Here is a 26,128-nt window from a genome sequence, read left to right as displayed (position 1 = left end):
TACATTGCGCACTGTGTCATGTTGTAAAATGTTGTGGCACTACAACATGTGGCATTCATAAGGACTTGTATTATAAAACATGTGTCATTTAGAGAAGAAGGAAAAACAAACTTATAACCTAAATGTGACAAGACAGTATTCTGAGAATGCTTCCTGACCCCTTCCTTCAACCTCACATACACTGCCATATATTATTTTCTGTTCAAAAATCTAAAATGTGCACAGCCCAGCTGTTGATTTTCCTGGAATCTGATGAGTGATAAGTGATCTGCAATTCTTTTCTCTCATATCAATAAGTAGACTTAAGTTGAAGTAGTGTAATTATATTTTTGTATTTCTCTGTGAGACTTATGCAGGGCTATGGCATGTGATTGTGTATTTGCAAAATAGTTCCCATTATTTGCGAACACAGAACTCATTAGGAGATGACAATGCAAAATATTAAAACAATTCTCGTGATCTTTGAAATTACAATTTTAATGCTGGGACTACATCCTACCTTACACAGCAAATTACTTGAACTACACACACACACACACACACACACACACACACACACGACTTACTTACAAATAACATTTTGTATCAGAATTCCTTGGAAATAAGACATGGTCATCTCACTCCTGAAAGCACCCTTTTCGTCTTAGGCTCAAAAATACACCTAGTATACAATCTATAAAAGAAAAGCACTAATCATGTACTCGTAGCAAAATGTGGCCCTCACTGGTTCCATGTCCAATCCGTTTCTAGTAGAATAGCTGGGAAAATATATTTGGACATAATGTCACTGCCTTACTTTCACGTGATAGCTGAGGGTTAGTAAATATGTATGGAATATTGTTCCTTGTAATCCCATAATTCTGACACTTTGTTAGTATTCTTTGGTCTTGCTCTTCATCTTCAAAAATTAGATCTAACAAATTCTTAATTCAGACATAATGTAAACAATAAAATATCAAAATTGTGACTTTTGTTGTTGTTGTAAGGCTTAAAAGCTGGCTCCAGCTGTACCTATTTGCACCAGCAGAGCACCAAGTTAGGTAGTTAGCTTTTCTTGTTTTAGTTTAATTCTTAAATTCCATGTGTTTTTTGTATTTAAGAGGCGTAATATTATGTTTTCGTAATTGTAAAGTGTGGTTTCTGGCAGCCTGTACGGAGCGCAGTTGTTATTCGTTTGTTTTGAAGACAGGGTGTATACGACCCGGGACAACCGGGAAATCCGGGAAAAGCCCGGGAATTTTTCGGAATTCCGAGAATTTTTCATTGTTTTAGATTTCAGTTAAATTTTTCTAATTTTGACTGCAGAATTGGTTCTCCAGCAAAGAATGTTATTGTATCCTGCCACTGGAGACTGATACTGCAGCAATAAAATGTAAACGAGAGGGAAAAAGTAAAACTTTAGTGGCAAAGGAAATGTGCAATTTACAGCAACAAAAAACCGTGTACGCACAAGCGTCTGCAAATAGCAAAAATTGTCAAAGGCCGTAGGGCGCAGACTGTAATTCTTCGTAACAATAAACTGCTTGCTATGAGCATGACGTCACAACTGTTCACATTAGGTTCGTTTGACCAATTGCCAGCGGTCAGTTGCGCATGCGCATTTGACTCGCGTATAAGCAGTACTCTCTCCCGCTTCCCGCTAAGTGAAGTTTGGCTGTTAGCTGTATCGGTAGTAGCAGCAAGCAGCCAGATGCAAACGAGAAAAATTTTTCTCGCGCGCCCTAGCTGCCAGATTCACGCTTGCACAGAGTTGTCCGAGTTGTGGGGAGGGGGTTAACCTCCACCTGACCCGTGTTTACGTTAAGTGATTTCACTGCTTCTCTTCGTGTACAGCTCCCACGTCAAATGAAAACAAATCGGATTTCTGTGGCCGGGAGCTACCAAGTGAATTAAAATACATTCACATAATTACGGAGGGCAAAAATATATTATTAATTTCAGTTTTCTAATTTTATTTTATTTCCAAGTTAGTAGCAGTCAAGTATTAATCGCCTTGCAGAACACTGAAGTTATTTTTGCAAGTTTGCTAAAGAAATTTGGCTTTATTAATCTTTCCGCCGAGGCAATCATTTTATTTGAAACGAAGTGTTTCATTCTACAGTATTGGCTAGTTCCAACTGTTCGCTGAATTTCAAATGCAATTTCAAGTGCACGATATTATCTTCTGCCATATATGGCATTATGCCATAATAAAGAACCAAAAATGAGATCGTAGAGTACTGGTACTCCAAGAAAATATACATCCCAAAAACCACACTGAAAAGCTTAATATCATATGGGACCTACTTCATTGTGAATCTGGAAAAAGCCAATTTGCACTTCAAGCCGAATTATGCATTTTAGTATGGTTTACGAAATTCCGATGCTCTTTGGAGTATCCTCTGATGCACTGTTTCTTTTATGGTATAATGTAAGCTCTCTTAGTGCTTTATACACCACTGCAGTTGCACACGCACAATAATGCCTGTTTTCTGGCGCTCTCTGGCAACTGGAAAATTGAACCTATTTCTAAGAGTCTCCGGATAGTATTGCGAACGGTGGTTAGAAAAGCGTTACTTTCAAAGTAAATTTCTTTTTACGCAAGATGAATTATGTTACGTGTGAGAAAGTGGGATGGATATCTAAACCACAGAGCGTTCGAAACTGAACAGTTTGAGGACCAGCCACTTACAAGAATTTCGAGCCGAGACATTTATGTCATAATTTTAAATTTACTGGCACATTTGTGTGATGTGTCTTAAAGTATAACACACGCAAAAAAGATCAATATTACATGTGAAAGCTTGGCTTCTGTTGTAGCGTGTTAATCTTAGAGGCTAACATTAAATGTGAAATCTTAGCTTTTCTTGTAGATATACGGTACTGTGTACATTAATGTAAACCGTTAACTTTTCCTCTTGCGTGTTCGCGCTATGTAACCAGTGATCTTGCTATTGGCTGACTATACGTGTCCTATGCTCTGAATAGCTGCTGTCATCGGCTGACGAGATCTCGTGGCTTGAGATATGACTTGCTTACAGAAGGACATCGCAACCTCGGTTTCGAAACGTTACGGAAACTAACGCGCCGTGTTTGGTGCAGTTCGAATTTATACTTTTGTAATACGAAAATATGCAGCGTATATGTTGCTGCAAATCAAAGGTCTTTCCAAAACTTCTCTCCTTTTTTTTTTATTAAAAGTCTCTCCAAAACTTCTTTGCCCCGTCTTTTTTTTTCCCGGGAAGTTCCATGCGATTGTATAAAACGTTAACCATTCAAAGGATTGATACGTTTTACAGCTCCGAGGGAAATTCTACGGAAAACCTACTGTCACTTAGCACAGAAAAAGTGTACTTTCGCCCGGGAAAAAGCATATTTTTTATACGGGATATCCGGGAATTTTTTTTCCTTGTCCCCGTATACACCCTGGAAGAGCAAGCAATTGTTCGTTTCAGTCTAGTCAGTCAGTTAGCTTCCAAGTGTTGGCAGTTTCGCACCGGCACTGCAGCAAGTTACATATTTAGCTTTTTTTCATACTTTAGTTCTTAAATTCTGTGTGTGATTTTGTGTTTAAGAGGTGTAATCTCACACTTCAGTAACCGTGCAGGCTCGCAAAGTCTGGAGCAAAGTTGTTATTTGTTTTGAATGGCCAGGATGGCTCTGTAAGGCATCAGCCACTGTCAGTGACATGTCAGGAGAGGAGCAACTTGCATATCTGAGTTTCTCTGTGTGCTGTTAAAGTTTATTTCTTAAGCTAGTTTTGCTGGAATGGGTAGGGCGTGTCCATGTTCTGTGCAGATGGAGGAGGAGTTTGCAAACAGCTAATGGCACTTTTGGCTACAGTCAGCTGTCTCCATGTGGCTGCCTCACAGTGTGATGGAGAATCTGGCCATCACATGGTACAGCTCAGATGTTGCTTGCTTCACCTGCTCCACTGTTGAGGCACCTTCCAGTCAAATCAATGCAGTGGATCCACCCCCAATGCAAGGTGACTGACAGATGGTAACACATTCATGTCACCCGACTTGAAGGGTCATTGTGAGGCTTGCTGTCTAGCCTAACCCATTCACCCTGTGAATGGACAGGCGGCCACTCCTTCAGCAGAGGCCAAGAAGGTACACATGGAGAGGGCTTTGCTAGTTATTGGGAGCACCAATGTTAGTGCCTTATGGAGTCCATTAGGGAAACAGTGTACAGGGCCAGAAAGAAATCGAATGTGCATTTGTATGTCTGTCGGGTATCCTCATCCAAGATGTGGAGGAGGCCTTGCCTACAGCTACTGGGTGTGCAGGGTACAATCATCTGCAAGTTGCGGCTTAGTGTCAGCACTAGTGATATCTGTTGCTTGGGTTGTAAGGCCATTGTCAGTTCATACGGACAAGTGGTATAAGTGATAAATACTGATGGTCTCAAGTGCAGTGTGCAATCAGAGCTCACAATTTGCATCACAATTCCCAGATTTGATTTGGGTCCCTTGGTTAGAAGCTTAGTGGAGGGTCTTGGCCAAAGGCTTCATCAACTTTGTGGTGGTCTTGGCTGCAAATTTATGGACCTATGCTATCAGGTGGAGAGTTGCAGGACTCCTACTGATAGGTCAGGGGTGCACTGCACTCGAGTAGCAGAGTGCATGTGGAGTGCACATGGGGTTTTTCAGGGAATGCCGCATTTTAAGTCGCTGTACTCTCATGTACACTAGTCAGTCATCACACAGATAACAAGATTAGACCATGTCAGTGTAAAGACAATTCAACAGTCAATATTTTATCTGTAAATTACTGAAGTGTTTGTAGCGATTTTCCCAAACTTAATGCCGTACAGGAAATTTCTCGTGCCCAAATTATTCTTGGGAACAAGAGCTGGCTGAAATCTGAAGTAGGAAGCTCTAAAATATTTAGTGTGTTCTAGGAAATGTATTGAAAAGACATTAGGTGCCACAGGAGAGGGAGTGTTCGTGGCAGTCATAAAAATATTCTCTGTACTGATGTCAAATTTAAGTGAAACTGTAAAGTTGTCAATGTGTGTTTAAGAAGTTTAGGTGAAATCAAATTAATTGCTGGATGTTTTTACTGGCCACCCGATTCCGCCATGGCAGTTTTAGAATAATTCAAAGAAAGTCTATGCTTGGCAGTGTGCAAATATACAGATCATGCAATATTAGTTTGAGCCAACTTCAACCTACTGAGTGTAGACTGCGACATCTATGATTCATTGCAGAGGGTATGGTCAGGCAGTCTTGTGAAGTACAATAGTGGTTTGAAAAGTTCTTGGAATCACCATGAGAGGTCAGCACTAGTGCAACAAGTTGTTCATGTGATACTCATTGGACTGTTGCCTGTAAACACGTGACACATCAGTGCTCTTGGAAGAGAGTTGTGTCATTACTCCAGAAGTCATTGCAAAAGTGCACAAAACGGTCATGGAGGATCACCAATTGAAAGTGCATGAAATTGCCCATGCTTTCCAGATGTCATCTGAAAGGGTATATCACATTTTAACTGTAGAATTAGAAATGAAAAAAATTATCTGCAAGACAGGTGGCGCGACTCTTGACGCTGGATCAAAATCGTGTGCCATCGCCATGGCAAAATTACATGAACTAAGGTATGAATTGTTGCCACAACCACATTATTCACTCGATATGGCTCTGTCAGACCTCCATCTCTTCCCAAAACTGATCATTTTTCTTGGAAGGACGAAGAATTGATAGCTGGAGTTGACAAATATTTTGCAAGCCTAGAAGAAACTCATTTCTGAGATGGGATCAAGGCACTGGAACATCATTGGACCAAATGCATTAATCTACAAGGAGACTACACTGAAAATTACAAAAAGTTTCGGTGATTATTTCTGTTCCGTTCCAAGAACTTTTCAAACCACCCTCATATTCTTGAAAATGTGTTCCAAAAAGTGTCTTGAACAACTAGTTTGAGACTGACACACAATGGAAATGTTTTAGAACTCATAGTTACAAATAGGCCTGACCTTATCGATGGTCTCAGCATAGAGACCGGGATTAGTGATAATGATATCATAGTGATGATGATTACTAAAATAAATGAATCGATCAAAAAGACTAGGAGAGTATTTTTGCTAGATAGAGCAAATGTGCAGTTGCTAACATCCTACTTAAGAAAATGAACATCATTTAGTTCCAGTATGATCGAGGTAAAGGAATTATGGGTAAAATTTACACAAATTGTAATTTGTGCTCTGGAGACGTCTGTGCCGAGGATGGAAAATAGTGATCGTGTTTTAAAAACAAAACTAAAAATTTCTGAGAAAGCAAAGTGTGATGCATTCTCATTTCAAAAGAGAACACGCAAATGATGACAGGCAAAAGGTAGTAAACATTTCTGGGTCTGTAAAGAGACCAATACATGAAACATACAACCGCTAACCACTGTCATACCTTAGCAAAAGATTTTGCCAAGAACCTAACAAAATTCTGGTCCTTCGTAAAATTGCTAAGCAGCTCAATGGCTTTTATTGAGTCACACTCTGATCAGTCTGGTGTGGCAATAGAAGACAGCAAATGGAAAGCTGAAGTTTTCAATTTCCCACTTAAGAAATCATCACACAGGAGGCTCATTTGAATGTACTGTTGTTTCATCATCACACAGACTCCCACATGAAGGACATAGTAATAGGCATCTCTGGTGTATAGAGAAACAACTAAAACAGTTGAAGACAAGTAAACTACCTGGTCTGGATGGAATCCCAATTCAGGTTTACATAGAGTACAGCATTGGTCCATTACTTGGTTTGGATTTATTGCGAAACTCTTGACCAGTGCCAAGCCCCAAGTGACTCCAGAAAACTGCACTTGAAACTTGTATGTAAGAAATTACAGACCTATATTCTTAACATCAGTTTGCTGTAGATTTTTGAACATATTCTCATTCTGAATATAATAGATTTCCTTGAGATGGAAAGCTACTGTCTACTAATCAGCATGCTTTTGGAAAGCATCGCTTGTGGGAAACAATTTGCCCTTTTCTCACATGATATCTGCGAACCAAGGATGAAAGGCAACAAGCAGATTCCGTATTCGTAGATTTCCGAAAAGCATTTGAAACAATGTCCCACTGGAATGTTGATGAAGATACAAGCTTTCTCTCACTATTTGTAATACAGGAGCTTGTGGAATATGTATGTAGATGAGACTTTGGAGAATGGAAGCACCAAATATACTGACAGTGAGTTTCCATAAGAATCTATGTAGATAAATAATCTGATGGACAGGGTTAGCAGCAATCTGTGGCTATTTGTCAATGGTGCTGTGGCGTATGGGGAAGTGTCATCATTGAGTGACTGTTAGATGATACAAGATGACTTAGACAAAATTTCTAGTTGGTATGATGAATCGTAGCTAATTCTAAATATAGAAAAATGTAATTTAATGGAGGTGAGTAGGAGAAACAATCCTGGAACGGTCAAATACAGAATTATAGTGCTGCTTGAAACAGACATGTCAATTAAATATTTAGGCATAATGTTGCAAAGTGATATGAAATGGGACAGGCATGTAAGAATTATAGTAGGGAAGACAAATAGTTGACTTAGTTTATTGGAAGAATTTGAGGAAAGCAGACCACATATAGAAGAGTGCAACCCAGTCTTGAGAACTGCTCAAATGTCTGGAATCCCCACCACGTCTGATTAAAGGAAGACATAACAGCAATTAAAAGGCAGTCTGCTAGATTTGCTACCAGTAAATCTGATTAATACGCAAGTATGTTGGAAATGCTTTGGGAGCTGAAATGGGAATTCCTGGAGGGCTTGTACGGAAACATATACACAGTCACAGTGGAGTATGTGTGTAGAAGAGACTGTAGAAAATAGGAGCACCAAATATACTAGTTAACAAAGTCAGCAATCTAACTATCACTATGACTGATTTCACACACATGATGTTACAGCACAACAGCTGCAAAGATTTCTGTACTTGTGATTAGAAGAAAAAAATGTGAATAATGAGAGTGAATATAAGGACTTATACTTCGGTTATGCACTGATGAGTCAAGACACCATGACTGCCTACTTAACAGTGTGTTGTTCCACCTTTAGGAATGCAATACCACAGTGTTTTCGTGTGTTTATCAACTCTGACAAGTCCTTGGTAGTTTTCCGGAGATATGTAGCACCAGATGTCTGTGTACAGATGACGCAATACCTACAAGTAATGGGCTGTTGGTACGTGTGTGGGGAGCTGGAGTCTGATAGTGTCCCAGATGTGTTCCACTGTGCTCACATCTGTTGAATATTGTGATCAAGACAAAGATGCGAGTTCATTACATGCTCCTCAATTGTGAAGTGCAAGTGTTATCCTACTGGAAGACGTCACTGCGTGGGGAAGACAACAAGCATGGAGGCCTGCAGATGTTCCTTAACCCTAAAGTTCACCTAATCCTCAGCTATCACAGTGCCTTTGATTACAACCAAAGGTCTAATGGAAGTCCATGTAAATGTTCCTGACAGCATAACAACATATTTACCAGACTGCATCTGTGGTATGGTGCATGTTTTGAGCAGCCATTTGCCTGGATGACAAAGTATAAGTATCTAGTGACAACTATTGATCTGGTGTACAAGAAACATGATTCGTCCAACCAGGCAACACGTTTCCATTGATCCACAATCCACTTTTGATGGTCCCGTGCCAACTGCAGTTGAGAATGTCATTGGTCAATATGGGAACACACATGGGTCGTCTGCCATGGGGGCTCCGGTTCAACAATGTGCATGGAGTGGATTGCTCCGAAACCACTTATGCATGCAGCAGCACTGTACTCTCTCATCAGATCTGCCACAGATCACCACCTATCCTGCTTTTCAGAGAGGGAAAGCCTCCAACCTCAATGTTCTGTGTTAAGGTCTGGATGTCCAACACTTTATTGCCTACTTACGGTTCCACCATCCTTGAACCCCTTTTCATGGATGTTTTTAGCATGCAAAATGCTTCACCATTTCTGAGGTATTTGTTCCCAGGAGATAGATGATGACAAGCTGCCCTTGTCCAAGTTGCTTACATCAGTGCATTTCTACCCATTTGGTATCCATAACATGGACAGAATGATTCCCCATTCATCTTCGCTACGGTTACACATTTTCCTTAGCACAACACATGATCACAACATCAACTGGTGGCATTCAGTCTCACAGCGGGCAGTGGTCATAATGTCTTTTTTTTTTTTTTTTTTTTTTTTTAAAAAAAAAAGGCTCTAAGCAATTAAGCAATATGGGACTTAACATCTGAGGTCATCAGTCCCCTAGAACTTAGAACTACTTAAACCTAACTAACCTAAGGACATCAAACACATATCCATGCCCAAGGAAGGATTTCAGCCTGCAACTGTAGCAGCAGTGCGGTCATGGACTGAAGCGCCTATAACTGCTTGACCACAGCGGCCAGCTAATGTTTTCACTGGTCAGTGTATAGTGTTAACCTAAAGGCATACTTACTTACTGTAGGTGGATGTGAAACTAACAGAAATTTGAAAAAAAAGTAACTGTGACAACAGTGGCTGGCTGCTTCAAATTCCTTCCCCATAACAACCATCAGTCACAGTGTCCTTAAACCATAATGGAGAAAATAATGCAAACTACATTGTATTTATGTATTCATTAACACGGTAAGAAATGGTTTTGAACTATTTTTGACAGTCTTCAATATTTGTTTTGAAATTAGTTTTAGTTATTTATTTTTTATTCTACAGCACCATTCTATTTTGAGATTTATGCTGTTCTCTGTAAAGCAGAATTAATGTTTTTATATCTGCTGATGTTGCTGTTGCAGTATTCAGCCCGAAGACTGGTTTGATGCGGCTCTCCTCCACACTAGCCTACCTGTGCAAGCCCCTCCATCTCTGAATAACTACTGTAGTCTACACCATTTGGCGCTGCTTACACACTTCCCTCCACACCAAATTGATGATTCCTTGAGGCCTCAGAATCTGTCCTATCAACTGGTCAATTCTTTTAGTCAAGTTGTGTCATAAATTTGCCATGGTCCTAAGAGACTTTTTTAACGACAGTTTGTAAACACGGTCTAGTTAAGAATAGCCAGGAAGACCCTCATGCAAATGTTTGGAAGAAGAATAATGATTTTGATCTGGGAAAAAACAAAGAAGATCCAATTTGCACAACAAAAGCTGTCAAAGCCTTGGAAGACAACTTCTACAAAACTAAACTCTAACAAAAGTCATGTCTGTCTGATATAGCCTAGTAATGTCAGTATGAAGAGAGATTATTGCGAGCATTTAAGTATTACTTCTACAATCCAAAGAGGATATAAATTCCAATATTCTTTTAACAAAGATGAGCCTAACGTGGTTTATGACTAAAGTTTAGAACAGGAACAGTGATAGGCAGTATGCACTCCATGTGTGTGTGTGTGTGTGTGTGTGTGTGTGTGTGTGTGTGTGTGTGTGTGTGAGAGAGAGAGAGAGAGAGAGAGAGAGAGAGAGAGCGCGCGCATGCTTACAGGTGCTCAACATTGAGGTTATCAATGCCCTACCACACATCAAAAGAAACAAATGTGCACAAAATTACCAAAATGTGACTACACACAGATAGTGGGAAAAGACTAAAGATGTTATACAAGAGACTAAAACATTAGTGAAATGAGAAAGGAGCTAAACAAACACCACAGGATATTGTCACTGGCTGGCCCCTTACAAGCCAGTCATTCTGTGAATGAATTAAAACCCTCTTCCTAAAACCTTGGTAAAAACATCAGACAATTCACAAAACTTTAAAACTCTAACCACATTCGTTTGATTATTACCTAAAAGAGATGGCAGATCCGTCAGCAAATCAGCTGTGGCCCACTGCTGAGAAAATAAATTGCAGTCCAATAAAACATGGTGCACAGTGATCTGTATGCCACAAGCACTACAGATTGGAGGGTCCTCTCTATGGAGCAAGAAACCACATGTCCTATAGCTGTGGTCTGTGCGAATATGAGTGAGGAGAAACTTGTCCCATCTACGTGGCTGGAAGGAAGTACACCACACCCGCATTTTGGGCTTTACTAAACGGAGCTTACTGCTGGCCACTTCCAGCCACTCATCCTCCCAATGATGCTGGACTCTTGGGCTCAACAGCAAGGTGATAGCATGCAGGGGGGGGGGGGGGGGTGGCACAATGAAATACCTGTAGATCGAGACATGCTTCCTTGGCTATTAGATCTGTCCTTTTGTTCCCAGCGATGCTGATAAGCCCTGGTACCCAGCAGAAAGCCACCTTCTTCCACAGTCGTCATAGTTGGAGGAGGATATCCTGGATGGTCTGGACTACATTATCTGCTGGGTACAAACATTTCAATGAGTGAAGGGCACTGAGAGAATGGGAACAGACAAGAAATTTAGCACTGGAAGAACATCTTGTCTGTTCCAGTGCCCACAAGATTAGACAATTCTGCATCAAAGACAGTAAACGCTTGAGGTAGTCAAACCTCGAGGACACGATGCAGGAAAACAACAGGATAACCAACAGAACCCCCCCCCCCCCCCCCCCTGTTTCCACTAAATAGTTGTGGTGCTCAGATAAGATGTCAGAAAATGTCGCATTAAAAATGGAAGCAGGAGTGCAATCTCTCTTTTACCACACAAAATCTAAAATCACTCTGAGCCTCTCCAGTAGCTAGGGTGGCAGGTGGTTAACGCCCTGAATTTGGGGCCGTACTGGCTCAACACTGCCGAACTCCAGCACAAGTTGCGCACAGATCCCAAACAGCCTTGTGCTCACAGACATTTGGAAAAAAAAAAGTTCCAGAGGTGGATGAGCAACAGTATGGTGTGTGGGTGAAGTCTGAGCTGCGAGAAATTTACACACCTGATGCACCAGAAGTAGCTGCTGCCAGATGGTAAGTGGTGGTTCCCCAGCCTCAGCACAGAGGCTGGGTATGGGACTGGTCCTATAAGCACCTGTGACGAGCCAGAGCTCCTCATGGTGGACAGCATCAATGATCTTCAAATAGGAATGCCTCACCGATCCATGCACCGCGCACTCCTAGCCTAGTCATGAACGTATGAGAGCCCTAGAAAACTGGAAGTGACGCACCCTGTCTGCTCCCCAGGATCAGATTTTCAGTGCCCTCAGAGTTCTAGCTAAATGAACACACACACACACACACACACACACACACACACACACACACACACACACACACACACACACACACACACACACACACACTTATCTGCAGAAAACTGAAAACCTGTCTTTGATGCCCACTCCTCCAACCTCCATACTATAAGTTGCAACTAATAGCTTGCTGATGCAACAGTGGAGGAGGAACAGAAAACAGCAAAATCGTCCACGAATTAGGAGCACTGCACTGGACTTCTTACCACGGACGTGATACGGTTGATGGCTATGCCAAAGAGGGTAACACTTAAAACACTGCCCACATGGACACCATTCTCCTGCTCAAAACAATCTGACAGCGAATCACCAACTCGAGTGCTAAAATAGTGCCCAGACAGGATAGACCAGATGAAAATGGGAAGGTGGCTACAAAAGCACTGCTGATGCAGTTGAGCAAGAATACAGTGTCACCAAGTAGTATTGTATGCCTTACTGATATTGTAGAGTATTCAAATGCAGTGATGTCTACGTAGTAAAGCCTGCTGAATAGCTGCCTCTAGCAGGGTCAGGTTGCCAAAACTGGACCGAAATCTTCGGAATCCACACTGAGAGTGGCTAAGGAGTTGCATGGTCTCTAACAGCCAGACCAGATGATGATTAAGAATTCGCTCCATGGTCTTTCCTACACAGCTCGTTAAGGCAATACTCTGAAAGTTACTGGGGCATGTGTGCTCCTTTCCTGGTTTGAGGAGAGGTACCAAAATTGCCTCTCTCCACAAATTTGGGAAGTTACCTGTCTGCCATACAAGATTAAAACATTCAATCTTTCGATGCGGCTGGCAAATGTTTAAGCATGCAGTACCGGATCTGGTTGTGACCCGGTGTAGTGTCACGAGTCTAGGACAGTGCTGATTCCAGCTCCCACACATAGAGAAAGGATAGTTGCAAGTTTCTGAATTCTTGGAACGGAAGTCCAACTTTCTCCTCTCTGCAGTCACATGGTGGTGACAAAATGCCGGATCCTGGCTGGCATTTGCAGTAGTTTGAGCAAACATCTTCAACAGCATCTGAGCAAAGTCTCCAGGCACCATTTGGAGATCGCCTCGTGTCAGCACTGCGGCTGTTGGTGGATGAATTCGTTTACCAGAAATCCTCATGATGGCTTCCCATACGTTTATAGAACAAGTGGAATGGTTGATAGAGTCCAGAAACATTTGCCATTACGTTTTCTTGCTCTCCTTAATCAGAAATTGGGCATTTGCTCTCACGACTCTAAAGGCTATAATGTTGTCTGCTGGAGGGTAGTTTTTAAATTGCTGAAGAGCTACTAGTCTGCTCCGAATGGTTGAACAGCACTCATCTGTCTGCCAGGGTACAGTTCGCCTCTGAAGATCACCTGAGGACTTTGGGATGGATAAGTCAGTGGCATGACGGATCATTTGTGTGATATAGTCCACCCATTCCTAGATGCTGTTGCAATGTTCAAACACAGCTAGCTGGCTGACCAAAGCCCAGTTAGCTCTGTTGATCATCCATGTCGGTGGCTTCTCTTCATGTAGTGAAGACATTGCAGTCCCTACTCCAGACAGGATCATCGCCACAGCATTTACACACTTTGGAGGAGATGCACAACCAACACCTTCATGGGTGGCCTTACCACATTTACCACAAGTGGCTGCCCCCTTACAACCTGATGTGGTGTGCCCAAAGCACTGACAGGTAAAACAGTGCATCAGATTAGGGAAATAAGGCTGCATGTTGAGGTGGAGGAAACCAGCCGCTCAGGAAGTTCTGTGCTGCCGAAAGTCAGTATAAATGAGTCAGATTTCATGAGATCACCATCCATCTGTTTCATTATGTTCTGTACATCAACAATGCCTTCCTGGGACCACTCAGTTTGGGGGATGTCAACCAGATCCCTGCGAGTGGCAACACATTTGCTATAGTTGAAGGTGTAGTGCAGTTCACTTTCTACTGCATACTGCCCAAGGCACAGAGTTTTCTGGATGTTCTTGACTTGTTGGGAACTGGATGTTTCTACCAACAGGGTCCCATTTTGCAAGTGCTTAACAGATTTTAATGTTCCAGCAATTCCCTCTAAACCTTTTTGTATGTAAATTAGTGAAACTTTCTCAAAACTCCCCTCCTTCCATTTAATTATAAGAAACACATCTGGCCACCAGCATGTGTTCTTTTACTCAATACTGACACAAGCTAAGTAAATCACAAGTCTGGAGGACTGGCTACATGAGTGCTCTTGTTTGATTGGGTGTTGGTACCTTCCTGCAGCCCACCACCTTTGTCCCTTGAGGAGCTAGGGAACTAGAAGTTCACCTAGACAGAGCCCCAAGTGCCTAGGTAAGCCTTATACAACTAAAGTGCGGCAAATTCCCCAGAGGTTGCTCGCTAACGGCTAACGACTGTTCCACCTCAACAGCCACGCATCTCATAGGCACGCAACACATCTTGAGATTGTGGGATTTTTTTTTTTTTACAAATTTTTACCATCCTCGCGTTCCTTGGTCATTGAAGCATGCCCAGAGCTTACAGTGACAGGAGACTGGTGGTGCTTACCAGCCCCAGCTCAGGAACCCAGGTCGACAAGCCCATACTCAGCAAACGAATGCTGAGCCCCTGAAGGGACATTTCACCTGTGATATGTAGGCTGGCAATATGTGAGTTTAACATATCCAGAAAGGTAGTAGTCATAGGTGACAAACCTTTTTTTCTAATTAGAAAAATTAAAAATATAACACTTTTAAGTTATGCTATTACAAGATTCCTGATGAAGGGGAGTGGTGGTTAAAAAAAAAAGTTGTTTATCTAGTAAATGAAAACTATAATGTGCCAGCCATCCAGGTATTCGTACTAACAGCAAATATAAGTGGCTAGGTTTGGCACTAAAAATGAAACCATTTTATATTCTTCTCAGACAATTCATGGTTACAATGCACAATGAAGATTGCTTTAAATTGACAATGCAACTGTTTCAAATTTCCTGTTCTTTCCCACCCTTCTTTGGAATGAAAGCTGAGGGGGGAAAAAATGATCTGTAGTGTAGTCAGAAGGCTTGGTTAGCTTAAAAGGTGATAATTTGGTTGCAAGGTGCCAAAGCAAACACATATCATAAGATAATCTTCATTCCAGTTAAAGATAATTGATACAATAAACATCTTGCAAATTTTTAAGGCTACAATTACTATTTTCCAAATAAATTACATGTTATCTAGTTTTAGTGATCCCAGAATCCGACACAACTACCTCAACTCATGTCACTTTTTTTTTTTTTTCTCCCGTGTCCTTTCATTTGGTATACACAACCAGTTGTTGACACATTTCTTTGCATTCCTGTCACATACCATGGGGATTGCTGCCAACATTGTTCCACAAAGCATGTAAGTAACAGAACTGCTCATATTTTGAACATTTAGCAATTTCATATTTTACGATGAAATCACAGCATGAGCTACAATGTTGTATATAAGAATCCAGGAGCATCACCATAGTCCTGTGCAGTAAGTGTCACATGAAAAGACGTGGATGTTGATAAGTACACTCACAGTACAGCATTTCTCAACTCAACTTGTATGTTAATATCTATTTTATGGATGATAATGTGTGCTGGATTCTTGACAAATCAAAATTAATTCAAATTACAAATTAGATTGGTACAGTTATATCAAATTCAACAGCAGCAGTTTTAAATCGAAGCTCTTGCTACACAATAAGATACTGTATGGAAATGGAAACTGGTGAAAGATATATATGTCACTCACTAACACCTGACAATATGAAGCTGTTTCTGGTACTCTCAACAGCAGAACAGAGGCGATGAAGAGAAAACAGAAATGGACAGCACAATTAACAGAAAAAAAGAAATCTTTTGTTGGTCACTCTTTACCCCAACGAGAATGCCCTGAGAGAAGCAGGAATGATTCTACATCTTACTTTCTTCATACAATGAAGTTGCTTCTTTACTAAGATCTACAACTGAAAGCAACATGAAAAAGCAAAACCCGAAAATAAACCTCCCACAAACTGCATCCTGCTCCCATACATGTAGTCTGGGATACCATTCTGCGATATTCATCATAAAATCTTTTCATTCTTATTTTATTACATGACATGAATTCATCTATATTTTGCAGTATTGTGCTACTTTATATTTCAGCAGTATATATAACACGCTACTAACCATTAAGCCTACAATTGTTGGTAAAATAGGATTGCACTCATACGTAGCTACACTCTTAACTGACACAATATGTCTGTAAACTAATGTTTCTGTAAAAGTTCAAAGCAGTCTTTTTTCATTGTGATAAAATCAAATAGCTTCCTAAATTATGTATGACTTTCTCCCAATTTCCAGAGTTAATGTCCGAATAAACTTGCCAGTTACAAGGTGAAGAATATATCAAGTTAACGTTGAAAAACACTTTCATCACAGAATTAGTTCTCTCTTGTGATCGATGGAAAACTGGCTGGAAAAGAAAGAACCTGAAGGAAAGGAATCAGGATAAAATTGGAATGTAATGTCACCTACAAAACAAATTTCTGGACAGCTTCTTATGTGATGTTAATGAAGTGGTATTTCAGTAGCATTTGATGCTGACTTTTCAGTCAGATTTTTGCTGGAAGAAATCTGGTTTGTCAAGAGATGTCAAAATTTATGGTTACAGTTATGGCAAGCAATTTGCTTCACACAATATCTTCTTTAACTCATATGATCACCTGTGAATAAATAAAAAATTTTACATGAGTAGTTGTGTCCTTTTATTAACACTTAGCCACTAACCTCCCTTTTTTATGTTATATTAAAAATCACACTTTTTTTCTACCAGTAATGACACTGTGCTGCAAATGTGAAACATTGTGCAAGAAATAATTGATGACAAGGAGGTAGTGTGCACAAATCAATCATCAATTGCTGCTTGTATAGATTCAGTTAAAAATGTGTGTTACCTACATAGTGGAAATATTTCTCTCTCTTTTCCCTTTTCCCAGAGAACACAAGCTTGGCACATAGCTTAAATCATTTCCCCTCGTTCTAGGGTTGAATTTATGTAGGTCATCATCACAGCTAAAAAATGTTCAGGGCCTCATCAAAGCCTGATTTTCTCATGTCAAATTAGTCCTTTTCAAAGTGATTGTGTAGTTTTCTTGCCATGTATTGTGCACAAACATTATCTCCCCAACTAGCAGAAATGTTTTAGCTGTGTCTACTGCCTTTGAGCTTTGTTAAACTCAGACAAGAGCTTGTTGGTTGTGTTTGTTCCCCCAACTCCCATCTTATTTCCCTCAAAAACTGCACAAACTTTCTTAGATCTCCAAAATTCATGGCATATTTATAGATAAAAAGCTTCAAACAAAGAATAACATATGATAACCCAACCAGATGTTGGATAGATGGGAAATGAAGATGATAATGAAGCATAGAAAAGCACTAAAGCCTTATGGTTAGAAGAAAAAAAAATGCTATGAAACTCTCTCTCTCTCTCTATCCAGAACATTCTCAAGCCCTGCACCATAATGAGCTTTGTTGAATGTGCCAATAAAGAACTAGTTCTTCAGAAAGAAGGGAATCATATACAGAAAAAGGACTGAAGGCTTGGTACCCAACTACTTGTGTGTGTAGCTGCTACAATCTCAGAAATGCCGGCCATTTCTAGCCTCAGAACATGTGAATGCCCACAACAAAATGCCTCAACAGCTTGGTAATTGGCCATCTGCACTTTGTAAACTGTCAGTGGTAAAGCTGTTTAACTAGCAGAAAATCAGAAGTAGTTTGTCTTTCGTAACTTGCACTGGTGAGTCTCCATAAACCTGTAAGTTTTTAATTGAACCAACTGTGGGTCCTTGGTGAAACAATGTAAATTAACTAAACAATCACTGTTTCTTTGCCTTGCTTCACAAATTTTATTATTGTTACTGTACAACCTAGGTTTCGGGTTACAAGTCCATTTTCAAATACACCACAGATTCCAAAATGATAATACAAAGATAAACATGATAATAAAGCATAGATCTCAACTTCTTAATATATCGGTCCTCGGTTTAATGTAAAATTACTTCAATGACCGTGTTAATGTAATTGTTGTAATTCCATGGTCACTGAAGTAATTTTATATTAAAAGTTGAGATGACTATCTTTGCCTTATTATTGTGTTTATCTTTGTATTATCATTTTGGAATCAGTAATGTACTTGAAAATGGGCTTATGACCCGAAACCCTAGGATTTGCAGTAACAATAACAAAATTTGTGAGACAAGGCAAAAAACAGTAATTGTTTGGTTAAGCCTGTAATTATTTGGGCCAGGGTGACAGGTACAGTGATGCCCCAGCTGTTTGGCCAATGTACAACAGGTATTGTAAATTATGCAGTTAGCACATACAAGGTGTACAGCAGCTGGATAAAAACATAGTTCATGTAGATTAGCAATAAAACTGTGCTAAGACAGCTATCATAACTCCTTTATCCTGAGGCAGAGGACATAAGGTGCAAAGAACGAACCCAGACAGAACGCCAGGTGCACCGGACTGAAAATGGAATGTCACAGGATGCTTCTAGTGGGAGCACACATGACTCACATTTGGAAGGATCAGTTCAAACCTGTGTCCAGCCATCCAGATTTAGGTTTTCTGTAAATTTGTTAAATCACTCTGGGCAAATGCCGGGATGGTTCCTTTGAAAGGGCATGGCCTATTTCCTTCCCCATCCTAGACGCAATCCGAGCTTGTGCTGTCTCTAATGACGTCAATGTCGACAGGGCATTAAACCCAATCTTACTTTTTTCTAGTGGGAGTGGACAGTGGAGGGAACACCTAGAGCCACACTGGACCGAAAACAGAAACTGATCTGTAGCATGGTCCAAAACCTACTTTTGGCTGGTGGATAACAGTTTGGTTATGAGTTGGCAAAGCCAACAATGTCACATTTATGAAAGTAATTACAATAACTGTTACAGCATGTAGGGTTATTTCACACATTATGGACTTCAGTAAGTGATTTACGGCAACAGTTTTGATGCGTGTGGGTCAAAGCAGACACAAGGTACTGGTAAGTCCAGTATTTCACTACCTCATTTTCCTAACCAGCTCAAAAATATAGTTTGGTGTGTGTGTGTGTGTGTGGGGGGGGGGGGGGGGGGAATCTTTTCATTATCCATATGCAGGACTGAACATGTGCTGTACTTCAAAACGTGAGAGCAGTGTCTCAACAACAGCATGGTCTTATCCAGTTGGTGACTATTGCACAATGTATAAAAAAACTCAGTGAGGAACTGAACAACATTCTGCATTTTGGTGTTCATTGTACAGAAAGAAGCCTATTTTTTTATTGCTTTTTTGTTAGTTATGTGTACAACAGTGAAGTTCATGAGCATTCTGAGATGGAAGCATCCGATTTCACCTGTCTGCTTTGACCCATGATGTAACGGTGTTTGGGTGTGTGATGTCACTACAGTGTGGAGTTTCTGGGCTGGTTGTGTGTGTAGATGTCATGTTGTATTGTATAGTGCCCTCTGGTGGTGGGTGTGCCGAGTTTAACATGTGGTATTGGGTTCATTTGAGTTTTGGTTGTCATTGGTCGAATATGGTTTGTAGTTTACGTAGTTGGTGCAGTAAAGTGGGTTGCGGAAGTGTTCTCAGTGAGTTATTAACATTTTTTTCTGTGTTTGGCATTTTTGTTAGGTCAGATTAGTTTGGTGTTTCTTGTGTGGAAAGAAGTCTAATTTTTTATTGCTTTTTCGTTATGTATGAATACGTCAGTGAAGTTCACTAGTGTATCATTATGCCCTGAGATGGGTGATTATATGATGTCAGACGTAAAGTTTCTGAAGATGTTTAGTCCCTTTTCTGAATATGGTAGTTGTCACATTTGTGGCAACAACATGAGGTTGACAAGAGTTCTGGTGTCTCGGACCAGGGACATGTCTATATAACGATGTCAACCAGTGAGTAGATGGAAAACATAGGTGGCATTGCCGGAGGTTTTTGTTGGTAAGTAATTTTGTTTTTATTCTACAGTAATAGTGGTAATTTGTGGGTTGTATATTTATGGTAGGTGAGTTGTGTTTTAATTGACATAGTGGATATTGGGTATTTGGCTTTTTGAATCGTTCGGATTTTGGTTCCACTTTTCAGAGTTGTAGGTGTTGGTTTCTTGGTATCAATATCTGCAGTTGAGCTATATGGGTCAAGGGAATGTTCAATCCCACTTTTTGGGGTTATGGATGTTGGTATCAATAGCTGCGATTGAGCTATATAGCTCAAGGGAAATGTCTGATTTGGTGTAGCAGAACGTTGTAATTTAAATTGGTTTTGATATTATTTGTTTTGGGATGGTGTGATGTTTTTTTATTGTTATAGATTTAGCTTGTCCCCATCGTAAATCCTCAATTTTCTGTGGTTGTCCTGTTAGTTTCATTTTAGTTTTGGAGTGAGACGTTATTGTGTCATTTTTATTTTTGTTCGCATTTGTTGGTGACTGTATGTAGCTATGTCACTGTTGTCAAATTTGTACAGCTGTTTCCACCATATTGATACACCATGGGTCAAAATAGATGGGTGGAATCTCATGCTTCTATAATGCTGTCAGTGCTATTATTAAAATTCATCTCAGTGAGAAGTTAAAAAGCAGTACAGCAGCATTACATTCAGTGCTGTTTTTAAAATCCTCCACACTTCAGAAAATACTGCAAGAACATTTGCATGGCCTCTACATATTTGTTGAGCCAGAATCACAATCATAGTATTAGCAGATGTAATGTGCGGGAAACACGAAAACTGGCCGTCAGTCATAAAAAATATATTATACAAATAGCACAGAGAAGGAGAGAAGTACGGGTGTAATGTAAGACATCAATAGTTTTTTATAAACTGCATGAATTATGTTGTTACTTGCCTGTTTCCTGAAAGGGGACCAAAAAGGTACAGAAATATGTGTTTAATAGGCTGTGTTTCATTTAAATATACAGAACATGGTAAATCAGTATAAGAGCATTTCCAAGCTGAAAGTAAATTTTCATGAATTAAACGCATACTACCAGCAGTTTCTCTCTTTGTTACCAAACTGCATTTCTGCAAGAAGTCGCCCTATTTTCTCCCATGCCCTCTAACTTTGGTTATTTAAAATATTCACAAAAAAGAGTCAGTGTGCGATAAATAAAGAAAATAGAATGTTTAGCCCAAATTTTAATTCGTAATTAGGCCTTTCAGAAATAAGAAAGGAACTGAAGATAGCAAAGCAGCAGAAATAAAAAAAAAAAAAAAAAAAAAGCTGCAAGGATATCAAATCTACTGGATAGTGTTTTAGTTGCGAAACAGCTGCTCTACACTCTGACAGACTTGTGTAATTAATATCCGTACTATAGTAATTCTTCAGTCAAGAGTATTATCATTCATGACAAGAGATGGTGAATTTAAATAAGCCCAAAACTTGCTCGCCTAAATACGGAGTAAACAAATCACATACGGACCATAGATATGATAAAGAGCTGATCAGTAAATTGTTTTCTTCTCAAAATGGATCTCGACAACCACTACGTAAATTATAAAACCTGAACAGCTTTATGGAAACACAAAACAAACGCAGAAGGTTAAAACTACGAAAGTTAGAGAGTAAAACAGGCTCTCACATTGCACAGTTATAAGGGAAACAAAACTGCACAATCTATTACCGTAATAATCTTAGTATGGGCGCTTAAGTGCAGTAAACACTACAGTATCGCCAAACAGTTGATGTTCTTTCTAATATTATTTGGGAAATTGAGGTACTGGATGTATAAGAACTCGACTGAGATGCTACTTGGAAGCTGAATACATAGCTATAGCATTATTTCTTCATCTATCTGTACTTGATTGGGTCAATGTAATTTTCACGCATGCAGCATAAATTAATGTTCTGGGCATGAACTTTAATAACCACAAGAAAATAACAGTATAAAGATACTGCTTCCATTGTAAAAATATCTAGACAACGGATAACATCCTAACTTTAAGTTACTCAACTGTTGTGAGACTATCGCACCTTCTCAGTTTCTTCTTCCTTGGATTTAATACTACTTCTGGTACTACGGACTCTGAAGCACTCCCGGAGGATGTCACGTCCAATAACTTGAAAGATTCCTTGTTGTTGTTTTCCATGTTGAGCGAAACTTCGTTATATATAACCATTCCAACATCACAGAACCATTTCAAATCACTATATACAGAAAATTGTTATCACGAATATTTTGTAGTATTTACAACACTGTACACATAATGAGGATGATACACGCCCATCTTCTCTCTCATACTAGTTGCATTATCTTATTCCATACGGGATTCTCCTAATGTTGACATTACAACACTTTTCAAAGATAGGTTTCATTATCAGCTGACTCAATGAATATAGAAAGATATAACACAAAGTTGGACCAAAAACACGAATGAAAAGATATAGCACAATTTATCTGTCACAGGTCTGCCACACTGGGAGATGGAGATAAATAACGTTGGAGATATTAGATATACTGCAAAATGGTGTCGATCTTCTGGCTTTGTTTCTTTCAGAATGTTAATTACAACATTTTAATATCCCGATTTGTACCGACGTTATATATTTGTTTGTTTACATTGTATGCTCTTCATTGGACCACTCTAGCTAACTTTATACAAAGATTTTTCCAGTTTTCTGTCGGCCCAGTACTTCTTCATTCTCTCGGATCTTATCCTTCTTTCTTCACCCTCCTATTGGCTGTTTGTTGATTATCGTTTGCAGTCTGGTTGTACCGACGTTATATATTTATTTGTTTACATTGTATGGCCTTCATTGGACCACTCTAGCTAACTTTGTACAAAGAATTTTCCAGTCTTCTGTCAGCCCAGTACTTCTTCATTCTCTCGGATCTTATCCTTCTTTCTTCACCCTTCCTATTGGCTGTTTGTTGATCATCGTTTTGCCGGCCGGTGTGGCCGTGCGGTTACAGGCGCTAAAGTCTGGAACCGCGTGACCGTTACGGTCGCAGGTTCGAATCCTGCCTCGGGCATGGATGTGTGTGATGTCCTTAGGTTAGTTAGGTTTAATTAGTTCTAAGTTCTTGGCGACTGATGACCTCAGAAGTTAAGTCGCATAGTGCTCAGAGCCATTTGAACCATTTTTTTTATTATCGTTTGCAGTCTGGTTTGTTTGTATGTGAGTTTCCTGGTTTTGTCAGTTTTGTTTTTTAGGTCTTCCAATGTAATCTATAGCTCATCCATATCATCTCAGATTTCTGTAATCCACTAAATGTTTTACATACTATTCCACAATTTTTTCTATTATTCTCCTGATGATCCTGTTCTCTGGTGTTCTGATTAGATGTCCGAAAAATGAAATGAGTTTCTTCCTGATTGTACTCATTACCGGGTCTATTTCCTTGTAGACTGTTTCATTTGTAGCAACTCTCCAGTGTCCATATTCCTGGTACTATTTGTTGATCCACGTTCTGATGATTCTTCTCCCTATTTTGAGTATTTTGTCTATTTGTGCAGTGTTAGTTGTTTGAAGATGGTTCCACTTTTGTATGTTATTTCTGGTTGAGTGACTGTTTTGTAGTGTTTTAATTTTTTTTCCTATTGACAGGCTCTTTTTGTTTTAGATATTCTTGGTTATATATTCTGCTCTAGTCAATTTGTTTATTCTGTTATGCCATGTTAGCTTTTCATTGAGGTTATATGTTATGATTTCTTGGGAGAAATATTGAAATTTATCTACAGTTCTACAGTTTTGATTTCTTGGTTTCCAATGGCAATTTTGGTTATGAGTGGTGGGTCAGCTAACATGATAACTGTTTTTCAAGGGATATTCCAAGACCAATTTTCTGTGCAATTTCCTGCAGTGAGATAATTTGTTGTTTGGTTTCCTGAATACTGTTGGACAAGTGAGAAAGGTCATCAGCAAATTCTAGACAACTTAAACTTATTTTGTCTTTGGGTCTTCCAATTTGGATGTTCTTCGGGTTAATATTGTACCATTCCCTCATGATGTATTGTGTGTGTGTGTGTGTGTGTGTGTGTGTGTGTGTGTGTGGTTTGAGGTTTTCAGGCGCTAAACAGCATGGGCATCAGCGCCCAAACGCATAGAAACAGGAACACATGCAGTGAAGGGACGAAGACGGACAGTGAACAAGGAGAACGGCTAAAAGACATAGACCTGATGCAGTTCCAAATCCTCACATACAGAGGCAAAACAAGAGGAGAAGAAACACACTAATAAAGGAAAGGAAACACAATGAAAAGAGAACAGAATTCGAAGTGAAACAAGTAGGTAATCGTAACTGGCGGATCTCTTACCTAAAACCTGGGTGAGCCAGTCACCCAGCAGCACATTAGAATCCTCTCCCTAAAATTCGAGGCAACTAATTGGACAGGACACAAAACCGTAAGACCTTAGCCACAGTCGTTGCGTCGTCTTGCAAAATAGAGGGCAAATCCGGTGGCAAGGAAACCACCGCCCTCTGGTCAGAGAATAAAGGACAGTCAAGTAAAATGTGGCGGACAGTAATCTGGACGCCACAAGCACTGCAGATTGTGGGGGTCCGCCCGCCGGAGTAAAAAACCATGCGTTAAGGGACTGTGCCCGATGCGGAGGCGAGTGAGGAGAACCTCATCCCACTTGCATGACTGATAGGACGTACGCTAAGGCCGTGTGGTGGCCTTGGCCAGACGCAGTTTATTTTCACCGACTGCCAGCCACGCCTCTTCCCATTGACGCATAACACGAAAACGCAAAAGGGAGGTAACAGTATGGAGGGGGACGGCACATTCAATAATGTGAGGGAGGGAACATGCATCTTTGGCAGCCACATCCGCCAGTTCGTTTCCCCTAATGCCCACATGCCCCGGCACCCAGCAGAAAGAAAGCTCCTTCCCCTGCCGTTGCAGGTGGAGTAGGGCATCATGGATGTTCTGGACGACCGTATCCGCTGGGTACAAGTATTGCATGGTATGAAGGGCACTCAGGGAGTCAGAACAGAAGAGAAACTTAAGACTGGGAACACATCTCATCTACTCCAATGCCTGCAATATCGCAAACAATTCAGCATCAAATATGGTAAATGCCGCAGTAATCTGTAACTTGACGACTCGATCAGGGAAAACAACAGCACAACCAACAGAGTCCCCCTGTTTAGAGCCATCCGTAAATACTGGTACATGGTCGGGGTGCTGGTTTAAAACATCGTAAAATAAGGAGGTAAAAACAAACGCAGGAGTGCAGCTCCTCCGGTACTCTGACAAGTCTAAAAGGACGCTGGGCCTCTGGAGCAACCAGGGAGGCAGGCGGGTAAAACCCTGGAATTGGGGTGCCACACACTCCACACCAAGGGACTCAAGCAAATGCTTGGCACAAATCCCAAGTGGTCTCGTTGCCCTGGGATGACTGTAAAAGAGATGTTCCATAGGCGGTTGGGCAACAGTAGGGTATGCAGGGGAGGTAGGACACGCAAGGAATTGACACACCCGTCACACCATGAGGAGTTTCCACCAGATGGCGAGCTGCGGTTCCCCTGCCTCAGCACACAGGCTGGGGATGGGACTGGTACGGAAGGCACCAGTGGCCAGCCTGATACCCTCATGGTGTACTGCGTCAAGAATCTTCAGATACGAAGGCCTTGCTGACCCATACACGGTGCATACATAGTCAAGACGCGACCGGACGAAAGCCCTATAAAACTGCAGCAGACACGCCCAATCTGCTAACCAGGACCGATGGCTCAGACACTTCAAAATATTCAGTGCCTTCAGGGCCCGCACCTTGAGGTCTTTAAGGTGCGGCAACCATGACAACTTGGAATCAAAAGTGAGGCCCAGGAACCTCACAGTGTCTCTAAAAGGAAGAATGGTGTCCCTCAGACGCAATTCAGGGGAGGTAAAAAGACGTCGAGAACGATTAAAATGAACACACACGTTTGTCTGCAGAAAAGGTAAAACCCGTCTTCGCAGTCCATGGCTCTAATTGCTTTATCGTAATCTGCAACTGCCGACTAGCAGTGACAAGACCGGAGGAAGAACAGAAAACAACAAAATCGTCCACAAACA

At 40.6% G+C, this 26,128-nt stretch overlaps 1 protein-coding gene and 1 long non-coding RNA gene across 2 annotated transcripts in view; one reads left to right on the top strand and one right to left on the bottom strand.

Annotated features, from left to right (window-relative positions):
- The window catches only part of LOC124794787, a 68,508-nt gene extending 51,713 nt beyond the window's left edge, over nucleotides 1-16,795 (top strand). Inside the window, exon 3 of the long non-coding RNA XR_007016610.1 lies at nucleotides 16,439-16,795. This is a non-coding gene — a long non-coding RNA (uncharacterized LOC124794787). The remainder of the gene's footprint in view (nucleotides 1-16,438) is intronic.
- LOC124794786 overlaps nucleotides 1-22,458 on the bottom strand; it is a 246,117-nt gene extending 223,659 nt beyond the window's left edge. Inside the window, exon 1 of the mRNA XM_047258433.1 lies at nucleotides 22,098-22,458. Coding sequence (XP_047114389.1) covers nucleotides 22,098-22,243 — 146 coding nt within the window. The 5' untranslated portion in view covers nucleotides 22,244-22,458. The remainder of the gene's footprint in view (nucleotides 1-22,097) is intronic.
- Between the last annotated feature and the right edge of the window lie 3,670 nt (nucleotides 22,459-26,128).

The sequence above is a fragment of the Schistocerca piceifrons genome, chromosome 4 (genome assembly GCF_021461385.2).
Source record: "Schistocerca piceifrons isolate TAMUIC-IGC-003096 chromosome 4, iqSchPice1.1, whole genome shotgun sequence".
Taxonomy (NCBI): Eukaryota; Metazoa; Arthropoda; class Insecta; order Orthoptera; family Acrididae; genus Schistocerca; species Schistocerca piceifrons.
The sequence above is the reverse complement of the archived record's forward strand: the minus strand, read 5'-3'. Positions and strand labels throughout refer to the sequence as shown.